Here is a 12293-nt window from a genome sequence, read left to right as displayed (position 1 = left end):
TATTTTTTTGGTAAAAGTTAATAATTTGCATCCATTATAAATTGCGATTACTATATTTTTCAATCACAAAAATACCTAGGAGTGTGATGTGTATTATACATTTGTACCAAATATTAAAATCATTAACCTTTCTCAATATATAACACTCGTCACACTCCTATGAATTTTTATGATTGAAAAATATAGTAATCTCAATTTATAAATGGATGCAAATTTTAACATTTACCAAAAAAATAGAAGAGTCTTTGAGTGCACGTAGTGCGTGCTAAGAGGTTGTCAACTTGTTGAAGTTGCTCTTAAGTGATCCAAATGACTTGGCACCACCTTACACTCTTGGGCCACCCTCTAGAGCCCTTAAATGAAGTCTCCAGGAAAATTTGACTTGAAACGATTCGGTATTGATTTCCTTTGGCACAAACTTATTGGTATCGAGCTCCTATATATTTTCAAGGTGAGGTCGGTTTTCTCTCCTAGATTTGATTTTTCCTTAGTGGTCAGTGTTTTTTAGGTGGGTCAGATTGTAATACTCTTCTTGGAGAGTACAGGAATTCTTTGCCAGATTGTAATGATATTTCTCATTAGCTTTTGGATTGCTTTCAGTGGATTTTCTCTGAGAGTCTGGTCTCTCCCAACATACTGTTATATTTTTCTTGTGATATTTTTCATTTTTTGCAATAAAATTCGAGCACTTTACTTAAAAAGGAAAGATACTTATTATTTCAAATTACAAGAACAAGAGGTTAAGTTGATTTTGACCCAACGTTCAAAGGTCTTTTTGAATTTTTCTATTAATTCAAAGAGGGAAAAAACAAAGAAGAGCATACCATAAAGCGGGGGAAAAAAAAGGTAAAAGGGAATGAATAGAGGCATATGTTACCAAATAAGAGAAGAATAATAAGTAACACTAATCAATAAAGTTCTAATTTCTTTATAAAAAAAGAAAGAATAATTGTCTCATATTACTTAAAAGAGCGCGTTGTGTGTAATACAACTTGCCTCACCCTTCCTTAAAAATTATTATGATTTTTTTGTAGAGTTTGTAATATGTCTGTGTTAAAACTCATTTTCCTATCCTTTGTTTGTGAGTTTGTTTCTGAATAAAAAAAAAAAAATGTATATATATATATATATATATATATACACACACATATATATATATATAAGTACCGCGTGCGGCACTGTGTATGTATTGTTGTGCATATTAACATGTAGCATCTAATAAACTTTACCTAAGTGTTACCCACAATATCATAGAGTTTTCCACAAATTTTAATTCAATTCAAAGTTCTTCGATAGAATCACACCGGAAAAAATATTCGTCTACTCAAATCCATCAGTGAATAAGCTCGTATCTTTGTTATTATACCACCACCCTCCCGAATGCATAGCTCTATCTAACATGAGAGTGGATTACATGTATAGCTAGAAATACTTAATTTTCTATGTACTTAAAATCTGATAGTCCACCAGGGCTTGCAAGGAATTTTGACACAAAATGAGTTTCACTGAGATGCAATACCAACCTATCTCATTTTGCTAATGTGGCTAGTTACTGGATGCAGTTTAATTGATGACAAGAAATACGCGCAACTGTTATCACTGACCAAGTTTAAAGAACTAAGTAAGGACGCAAGTTGAAGCCAAAGTGTAATGAAAAAGATAATACCCAACCAAAATACTTCCTTTCAATGTGTTGAAACAATTTTCGAACGATCCAAGTGATTGCTAAATATGGTAAATGTTGAAGTTTCTACATGTAGTATCCAAGAATATATATTTCTACAATTCTTCAGCATGGTAGAATTTATGCAAGTATTAGAATATGTGGTCTTCATTAACATAAAACAATCTAAACTCCAGCATTGATCCCTCCAACAGCTGCCTTTCCTCACTCCCTGAATGAAGTGATAAAACCAAAAGTAACATTTAATGAATCACGTCATTCAATTTACCTAACAAAAGAAACAAAGAAGAGTGATTTCAATGATAAACATATATCAAGAACCAAAGAATTCTCCATCCTCAAACACAATAGTTTCTTTACAGTATAGACACATGATACTACAGGAATTCATGAAATAGGAAAGTCAGTCATTTTCTCGAGAGTTTCAGAATAACAGGATCAAATCAATTTGTTACCCCTGCCATTTATTAAAGGAAAGAAGTAAACATCCAAATCAACTAAAAATAGAAAAATATTCTCCAAGCTGTCCATTGTTAGTTCTAACTCTGTTTCTAACATACTAATGCATGCCATTGAAATTAAACGCATGAATATTCTCCAAGCTTTCCATGAGGTCAAGCTAGAGCACAGCTACAGGGAAACTAATAGAGCAGTGAATTTCCTTGCTAAGTTGGGTTGTAATGTATCTCATTCTAATCCTCCTTTAGTACTTCAGCCTATTTGGATTTTGAAACCTTAGATGTAATGACTTCCCAAATTATTTGGGGTTATCTATCTAATCTCTATCCTTTTCTACCAAAAAAAAAAAATAATAATAATAATAATAATATTGCCCAAACATAAAGTAGGTTACAAAAATATTTTTTCACTTCGTTCTCATCTTGGATAGTATGTTTAGTTTAAAGCATTATTTACGTCCTCAATCTAGTCCCTATAGTACCTTTAACTCCAAAAAAAGGAAAAAAAAAAAAAATCATCTAGGAGTATTCCAACCAAATGATTTATGAATATACTACTAATCTATCCTGAATCAGTATTATCTGTAACTAGTTAGAGGCATATGTTCTATTTATACTCATCTTGTTTCCCACATCCACTTCAACATCTGTCTTCAAACTATGCTTGTTATATAGATACGTTATTTCTTAACCATCCAACACAGAGCATCAACCCAAAATTCTACTCATGCTTCTTCACCACATTTGTCCTACCGTTCACTCCATGAAAGTGTCCTTCAATTCCCTATCTTGGTAATTCCCCCCCCCCCCCTCTCCTCCACCCAAAATAAAAGTCCTTTCTTGGAGGATGGAAATGTTGCTTGTTATCACCGTACTTTTTGGTATGGCATGAACTTGTAAGAGGACAGAACACCCATTTTATGCTTTGAACTGCAGCAGGCTTATTTCGATGTTGCCATCAAACATTATGAAAAGAACATATCTAGTAACACCATTTTTAGGAGTAATTACACATGCACTAAATGGTCTTGAGCCTTTAATCCATCCCCTACTCTGTTTTGGTATGTGAGGAGGAATTATCATTTGAACTACAACACATTTACAATATCCAGCAGCACCAATTGAGCATAAAATCATTCAAAATCAATATATTAAATGTACATTAAATCGTTCTTTATAAGCTTATATATTTGAGCCTTTCCACTTTAGCTACAACATATATGGAAAAGAATCACCCAGAAGCAGTAGCAAAATTTAAGGTGGGTTCACAAGAGTTACACACCTTTTCTAGACCGTAGATTTCCATTAGATCTAATGGTTAGCAAAACACTGTTACCTGTAAATATTTATTGTTGGCCACCTCAGCTAACCTATTTAATTTTAGAGAGAGAAAGTGATACCTTGTATTAGTATTTTTTTTCTACTGTTTCTCTCTCCTTATTTATTTATGGATCTGTAGATGTTCAAAGAGAAAAGGAGATGAGGAAATGGATTTAGCCGTGTCAAAAAAGCAAGGATGAAGATGTTAGGGTCATGACCCAGAAGAGCGTAAAAAATCCTGGTGAGCCACCAGGCATTGAGTTGAGCATTGCCAAGTCGATTAGGCCCCATGGAGACTCTGATTTTCTATGCGACGAGTGGCTCAAAAACGAGTGGGGCATATTAGCCAAAGAAATTCCCATGTAGGAGATGACCCGTATTGCCAAGGGCCAATATCACTGTGGAAATAAAATGACAACTGCATCTAACTCCCTTCTACATACAACTGTAATTATCTCTTTCACTGGCCTTATTATAATTATTACTTTGAAATTATCCTCTCAAAAAAGCAAGGATTGCAATGTCAAAAAAGAGAGGAATGGATTCAGCAGTGTCTTATACAGCTATGTTGTCAAAGCTTGAAATGTCACTTGACAAAGATTGATTTTGCAATATGAGAAACCAGATATACAGGGAACATTCTTCAACTCAATGAAGCTATTTAATGAGAGGATGCAGAGGAAATTTTAGAATCATGCCAAAGGGGAAAAAAATAAAAAGGATAACTCCAGCCCCCATATGGACAAAAGAAAAATAGGGTGATGATTAAACCTCTGTATGGGTGGGGGTGGGGGGGACGCAAAATGTATAAAACAAGCAGTAGGCAAAGGAGCTGGAGAGGGAGGAGGAGGTGAGTTTAGAGAGAGAAGGATAAGACTTTCGGGATTAGAGAGAGGTATGGAATTTTGGAAAATAAAGATATAAATGAGGTGAAGGCATGTAGCAATTAATAATATTAATAACATAGCAAGCAATGTTTTATCCACCCTTGGATCTCATTCAAATATATGGCTGAAAAAAGGTGTAACTTTTCACAGTGCCACAAAACAAAATTCGTCTCAAGTAAAGCAACTCAGTGTTGGTAAAAGCGTGAGGCACACTTAAGCACGAAGGCTTACTAGAGTCTAGGCACAAAGCATAAAACAAAAGCATGTGTGCTTTATTGAAGTAAAGCACACATTTACAAAAATTAATGTAGCAAATTTGAAAGAATCTTTAATGGACAATAGAACAATCAAGTTATCAACTAATCGTATTTAAATTGAAATATGGCATATACACCACCATGATATTTGAAAGCCATGTTATAAATCATACTTTTTCTTTGTGCACTGTGAACTTTTTCTTTTCTTTCATTTTATTTTAAGAATAAGGGTTTAAGAAACAAAGAAAAGAAGTGGGTATGGGTTTTGGGAGAAATTAGAAAGATCAATAAAATTAATAGATCAAAAGGGAAAAAAAATAGGGAAACGGGTATGGGTTTCTAGACAATTATCTCTCCTTATTCGTTATTCCCATTTTTTGAGGTAAATTAGTTGGAGAGTTACAGAGAAATTTCTTGCGGGGTGCCTCAGAAGAGGAGTTCAAGTCCTCTTTGGTGGCATGGGATGTTGTTTGTTCACCCATTGCTACAGGTGTTAGGGGTTACAAAGATAGGGAGCTTTAATTAATCCTTATTTAGGGAAATGGTTATGGCCCTTTGGCAGTGAAGGAGCGCACTTATGGCAAAGAGTGATAGCTACGAAGTATGGGGTGGAAGGGGGTGGTGGGATTTCAAAACCAATTAGAGGGTCTCATGGGTGTAGCCAATGGAAAAGTTTCATGATAGGTTAGGGCAGTTTCTTCCACTATGTAACCTTTGATGTGGAGGATGGCACATGAATGCGGTTTTGGCATTATAATTGGCATGCAAACCACTCTTTGAGGAACTTGTATCCGGACTTATACGCTTGTTCAGTTGACAGAGATGCCTTTGTTCGCTCAATTTTGGAGCCAAATTAATTGGAAGAGTATCTGGCATGTCAAGGCCCTTAAGAGGATCTCTTTTTTTGTTTAGACAGCAGCTTTGGGGAGGATTTTGACCTATGATACGCTTATCAAGAGGTTTCTCTTTAATTGGTTAGTGTTGCATGTGCTGTAGTGGGGAATCAGTGGACCATCTGTTCCATTGTGATGTTGCTTATGTTATGTGCAGCGTAGTTTTTAGAGGTTTTGGAATTCGTTGAGTGCTACCAAACACAGTAGTTGATCTTTTGTTTAGGTGCAGGAATTGGCAGTTGATCTTCCTAGAAGTAACTCAACTCAAAGCAAGATGAAGTGCAAGGATTAGGTTGCAAAAGGTCTTCAGGTTCAATAAAGTTCACAATGTTGTTCCTTTGTTTTCCACCAATTGACCATGCATATGCAAAATCCAGAACACTGTTAAAGTAATTATAATCAACAGAGCTAATAAGCTCTAGCTCAGTAGCACCTTGTCCCCTTATAAGAGAAAGATGTAGGGTGCGATCATGGGTTCAAACCCTCTAAGTGTATGCTATTTTATAAATACATACATATATATATATATATATATATATATATATATATATATATATATATATATATTATGAATGAAGTTATCAGGTTGTGCAAAGATGTATTTGCCTCTTTCTTTTTGTTTTAGATGCCACACACTTAATAAAGGTTGGACCTGCCTAACAGCATTCACAAGCCCAGGCTTGTCCCATCTTCAACTAATTCTCCAACCCCCTATCCCCACGCTATAATGATGTCTATGATTTGTTAAAAAATAAAATATAGTTAGAATTGGCAATTAATTTAAGAAAGATACAAATCAAATAAAAAATTATTCAAGTTAGGCGCCTCCTTTTTGTCAGACGGACGTAATTATGAGTTTGCTTCTCTAGGATGCTTCTCATCAAGCGTCTCTAACCTATTTTTTTGATGGGGAAAAAAACCCCATTCTTTCATTGCTGAACCAATATCTTCCAAAGTTCATAGATAATGAGGCATCTATAAAGGCATAGCAACTAGGAAGATAAATCACAAAAGCAAAATATTCTTCTTTCACTGCTCATCTAACAACCCCAAAAGTCCCTGGGAATGGGGCATCCACATTATGGAAAGGAGAAAACTGTAACACAGCCTTAATTATACCAAGAAATAAACCAAGGCACTAACATGAAGAAAATGATTTTTTTTTTTTTTTTAAAGATCCAAATCAACAGGCATCCCCAAAAAAAATATGTGAATCAGTTAAAATCCTATGAGCACAAAAGCTAAATTATCGCAAATATTTAAGTGAAAAGCATGCTTGGATTGTTGCAAAGAAAGATGGAAGGTTAAGGGGCAGTGTGGGATAACCTAAGACCATGCTAGTTTGTCACAGTAGATGATCAAGCACCACCGTAGGGATTTTATTTCTTTCATCCAAAAAAACAATCCTTTTATTTAACCCGTCGCAAATATGACTTAATTCTTTCCATTTTAGATTTTGGGATGAAAGAGTAAAAATCAATGACTTTTTTTATTAAGCAAATTACATGCCACCAACAAGAAGCTACTTTTACCAAAAAAATGTGTACAGTATTCATGAAGAATTTAATTACCAAAGAGAGAGAACATAATCAAAGTCATTTGTTATATTAATTTTTCTAAATAAAGATCCCTTAAAGAACAGTTCAATGGCTAGGACACCCATGTTATTTGGTAGACACGGGCAGGGAATGCTAAATGTAAGATAAATTTCATTATATTTGGCTTCCATTTCTGAGCTTCCTTTCCAAAGGGCTCTACCAAAAAGCTTCAAAACAGGATATGAGTTAAATAACATATTAGAAACAAGATTGCAGTGGAAAGGATATGAGAGCACCATTAGACAAGGATACTTCAATTTGTAATTGAAGCTTATTTTTCTTAAGACAGACAAAGGGAATAGTTTTTTGAGTGCTGAAATAAGCAAAACCTACAGTTCTCAAAAGAAACTAGAAAGCCAAAAGCAATATTATTGACAGTAAAAGTCAAGCTATCCTGTTTTACAAAGTTTTCTTAAGGCTAAATATACTCAAATATCTTCAAGTGATCCCCCGTCATCCTCTTCCTGCATCAACCGTGCATGCTCAATAGTTTCAACCCAATGTGATACCCCCATCGACCCTAATTTTCTCTGTATTATTATGTATAGCTCTTCCTTCCCTATTGCATTGTTGTCATGAAACAATGCTAACCCAGATATGGAAATACCTATATCATATAAAGCTGGATGAATCTTCAAATAAAGCTTAAAATTCTCTACAAGAGATAGTAGCCTAAGTTATATAACTCTAGATTGAATTCCTTTTTGAACTTATCTTGCTAACGTACTCCCAAAAAATTTGAAATTGAGATTCCTCAACCTTAGAGCATCTGCCTTTTGACCTTAATATAGCTGAATGCTTGTTCCAAAAGCTTAAACTGAAAATGGTGAATTTAATCACTTAAACATCATCCTATCACCCCTTGATACATCCCCAACACATGGGATTTTTTCATTTTTTTTAAAAAATGGGAGTTAGAGTGGAGACATAATTTAACTACCGCTCGTTCCAAGCGCTTAAGCTGTTAGGAAATTGTAAGTTTAGTCACTCAACCATTATTTTAACAGATTATAAAAAATTATTTTAACTCAAATGGCACCTCTTTTATTGATTGGTAATTAGGTGCATATCTAATTACCAATCAATAAAAATAGGCCAACCTCATTGAACTATTCTAAACAAACAATATCCACCTACAGAATTTGAATCAAATCTAACACAAAACTAGCTTTAATCACACATCTAAACGTCCAATGTCTAGATTATCATTAAAAAAAGTGCAAAAAGATCGAATTTCCAACATACCCAGATGAATTCCACGGCTCAATTGTCCTTGGCAGCCATATTTTTCCTAGCAGCTCTGGCATTATCGTACTCGAACTTCAACACATTGGGTATATGAGACGTGTCCTTGATATAGAACATCCTCCCAAACGCGCTTTCCTCAATAGCCGGAAAGTAAACAATGAGCACAGAATTCACAAACCAAAACCACACCGCCCCAAGAAAAGCTCCCAGAATAGCTCCGGCAAAGACCTGAGCAACTGTGTGGTAACCCAAATACACCCTCGAATACATGGTGAGAAACGCCAAGGACCAAAGCCAGAAATGCAGGGCCCACTTGCTCGTCCTGCGAAACAGCCCATACCCTTTATAGGTCATGAGCGAGAAGTAAACGGAGAAGAAGAACATGTACTGAGAGTGACTCGAAGGCCAGCCATGCGAGTCGCACATCTCGAGGAGAACACAGGTTTCGGGGCGAGCTTGCTGCACGGAGGTTTTGATTAACTCGTTGACGAATTGGGAGATTATGAGGCCGAGAGCGAAGAACATGCCTTGGAGTTCACGGCGGAAAATGAAGTGGGAGATGAAGCCGCCGAGGCTGATGAAAACTGGGACCAGGGAAACCCAGGCTAGGAAGTGACCCAGCTGATCTCCTTTCCGGTACCGCACGTGGACCAGTGTCACGGCCTTCAGTGGCAATGGAGGCATCGTCATGTGTGGAATAATAATTCTGGGTTTCAATTCAGGTGGGAAAAATGGTGGTTGAGGAAGGAGGATTTCGGTTTTGATGGATTATTTGTTGGTGGTGTTTGTTTCTCGGGAAAGAGTTTGACGCTAAAGAAGGAAAAAGGAGCCTTTATTAAAGACAGGCACTATAAATGTCCGTTCACATGAGGGCCGCGAGCCCACAACACAAGCGTGGTTTGCGTGAACAGCAGACCTGCCCGGTTATGAATCTTTTGATAATGAGTTGTTTCTTTTATTGTTTTGGTTCAGTTCGTAAATAAAATAACAATTTTTTTTTTGATAAAAAAGTTTTTTTTTTTTTTTTTTAGTTTAATTTTAATGTAACTATGTAAATACTAGGGGAGGGATGTTTGGAGAGTGTCATTTCTACTGGTTATGAATCTTTCGATAATGAGTTGTTTCTTTTATTGTTTTGGTTCAGTTCGTAAATGAAATAACAATTTTTTTTTGATAACTTTTTTTTTTAGTTTAATTTTAATGTAATTATGTAAATACTAGGGGAGGGATGTTTGGAGAGTGTCATTTCTACTAGTATAATTTTATAATACTATGTTAATGACATCAAGAAAGTGGGATTTTTTTTATTATTATTTATTTTGAGAATGAAAGCTTACTAATATCATTAATCAAAAGTGGCTAAGTCACTCTGAACAATATGACAAATGTCTAATGGTACATTTTCCATCCAAATAGTTAGATTTGGCTCCCTAATAGCCCTTCTTGCCAATGCATGGGCGACATTATTCCCTTGACGATGTACATGAGAAAAACCAACATATTGAAATGAATTGGACAAACATTTGACATCCTGGAGTAGGTTACCATTAAAGCCAGAGAATGAATAAGATCTTTGAGCTCCCTGCAAATGGCTTCTGAGCCTCCTTCAATGATGGCTCTGGTTATATCGAGTTTTAGAGCAAATTACGCGGCTCTTCTCACAGCTAAGGCTTCGACTTGGGTTATTGTTGTTGGGAGTGGCATTTGTTGCGACATTGATGTCATTACAACGCCTTCTTCGTCTTTGATTACGACGCTGACACTAGCTTTCTCTTGTTGGGAAAATATGGCTCCATCATAATTATATTTGTAAAGGCCTTGGTCTAGTGGCTTCGATTTGGTGTGGTTCCTATGTTGTGGTGTCCCTACAGCTGGATGAAGGAGTTGGAACTTGTTCTTCCTATCTTTGGACAGAGCCTATATCTAATCAAGTGGGCACGCCGCTTCCTTGAGACGAATCTGGTTTCGTCTATTCCACACTGCCCAGCCCGTGAATGCCAACAAAGCCACATCCATCCTTTCCGCAAAAGCTCACTTGAAGATATCCTGGATGCCGCTGCCAGAAAGTGGGATCTCTAGCATGAAAAATTATGACACTAAAAAAAAAAAAAAAAAACCTCGTTGTACACTCAAAGCATTTGTGATAAGACTAGTTTCTTTTATTGTTTTGGTTCTAGGGTGTGGCTTACCTCTAATACTTTTTAAACTGGAATCTTCTTTTATTTTATTGAGAAATTGCCACATCACCCACTAATTAAATAAAATGTGGAGATTGCAACTCACTACCACTTACTATTGTATATTTAAAATAACATGAGATGTTCACTTAAAAAAGTATTAAAAGTAAGTCAAACTCTTAGTTCCGTGAGTAAAATAACAATTTTTTTTATAAAAAAGTTTTTTATTTTTTTTTATTTTTTTATAATTATAATGTAACTATGTAAGTACTAGGCGAGGGATATTTGGGGTTCGAACTACTAATATTAAGGCATCATAAAGAGTGTCGATTCTACAAAATTGTTACATGAAATATAGTAACAAAAATTTATTGAAAATTATGTTTTTTTATAAAAAAAAAATTAAAAAGAAAACATAGACAATAACATAAAAGAATGAAATAGTATAATCTGCACTGCAACTCAATCTTGGTTCATGTAAACCATTTTTGTGGTATAACTTATCATATCTCCAACAATAAATTGTACAAAGTAAGTTGCAAAAGGGTGGGTGACAGAGACTGAGGCATGGATCCGATCACTCTCTTAAGACAATTCGCACCCTCTTGGCAGTATTATTGGTATAGAAAGGTTATTTAACACGTCATTCCAAAGATACAAGAAGCCCAGACACTTGCTATATATCTTACAAAATTGCACAAACTTATAAGGTAGAAACTCCACAAATAATAAGGTTTTTTTTAAAAAATTATTATGAATGGAAGGTAGTATAAGTGTTGGTGGCTATGGAAGGAGTTCAGGAAGAAGCTTGCCTTTTTGGTGATGAGAAGAAGTCATGTCGTTGTGCTATTTATATGCCTAGTAGGAGGGAGAGAAACCTAAACCTTTTCTCGAGAAAAAAAAAAAAAAAAAAAACCTATGTCTCAACATAAAGTTTATTATGCAGTGGCGTATGTAACATCTTTCTCACAAGCTCATATCAAGAAAAATAAGAAACAAAAAAATACAAATCACGTGCATATATGATTTATAACTTACAAGCATAAATCCCACATACACATAAAAGAAGCTCCATATACAGTTTATACAAATAAATAGGGTAAAACTTGGATCCAGTGCCTTCAGTACACTAGATCCATTTACAACAATGACACGTGGTCAAATTTGGACACATGTTGTGATGACAATAGAGTAATCAACCCAAGACAAGTTCTACATTATATAATGCCTTATAAAGTGTATTAATGGTACATTATATAATGCCCTATGTCTTATAACTACAAGTCTTCAACCACTCGTCTACTTTTTATTATTATTATTATTTTCATCTTTTGTGTTTGTAGTTTGACTTCATTTCACCCAAAACCCTAGATCAATTAGTCTTAAATACATTTCTTAAAAATCTACTATAATTTTTTTTTCCTTAAAAACCCCACAATAATTATATTGAAAATGAAAATTGGATTATGTATTTAACATGTGATCAACAACATTTGAGGCATTGAATTTAATTCGCCAAGGAAAATGTTGTAATTCCACTTCTACTATATAAGACTTAGAAACTAAAGTAACAAAATTAAAAACCAACTTTGCCAAATGCCTATTATTATTATTTTTTTCTTATTTTTAAAATAAAAATTCCAAACCTAATGAGCTGTAATCGAAACATCACTTTTATATTGACTTATAATTATTGTTACTTTTATATGTATCAATCTTCAATCATAACATGTGGCAACAGTAGTTGTGGGAATTTTAGCCAAGAGACTTG

The 12293-nt window shown here is 34.9% G+C and overlaps 1 protein-coding gene across 2 annotated transcripts; it reads right to left on the bottom strand.

The window, feature by feature from the left end:
• Positions 1–1654: 1654 nt before the first annotated feature.
• On the bottom strand, positions 1655–9176 carry LOC142611240 (lipid phosphate phosphatase gamma). 2 transcript variants are annotated; one of them, XM_075783295.1, is made up of 2 exons: positions 8343–9176; positions 1655–1952 (listed from the first exon to the last, which is right to left on the bottom strand). In XM_075783295.1, the coding sequence occupies exon 1, from the start codon at positions 9033–9035 to the stop codon at positions 8361–8363; it is 675 nt and encodes a 224-aa protein (XP_075639410.1). In that variant the 5' UTR covers positions 9036–9176; the 3' UTR covers positions 1655–1952; positions 8343–8360. The 2 variants fall into 2 exon arrangements, with proteins under 2 accessions (XP_075639410.1, XP_075639411.1); XM_075783296.1 differs by having other exon boundaries at positions 1655–1895.
• Positions 9177–12293: the final 3117 nt, after the last annotated feature.

The sequence above is a fragment of the Castanea sativa genome, chromosome 9, assembly GCF_040712315.1.
Source record: "Castanea sativa cultivar Marrone di Chiusa Pesio chromosome 9, ASM4071231v1".
NCBI lineage: Eukaryota > Viridiplantae > Streptophyta > Magnoliopsida > Fagales > Fagaceae > Castanea > Castanea sativa.
The sequence above is the reverse complement of the archived record's forward strand: the minus strand, read 5'-3'. Positions and strand labels throughout refer to the sequence as shown.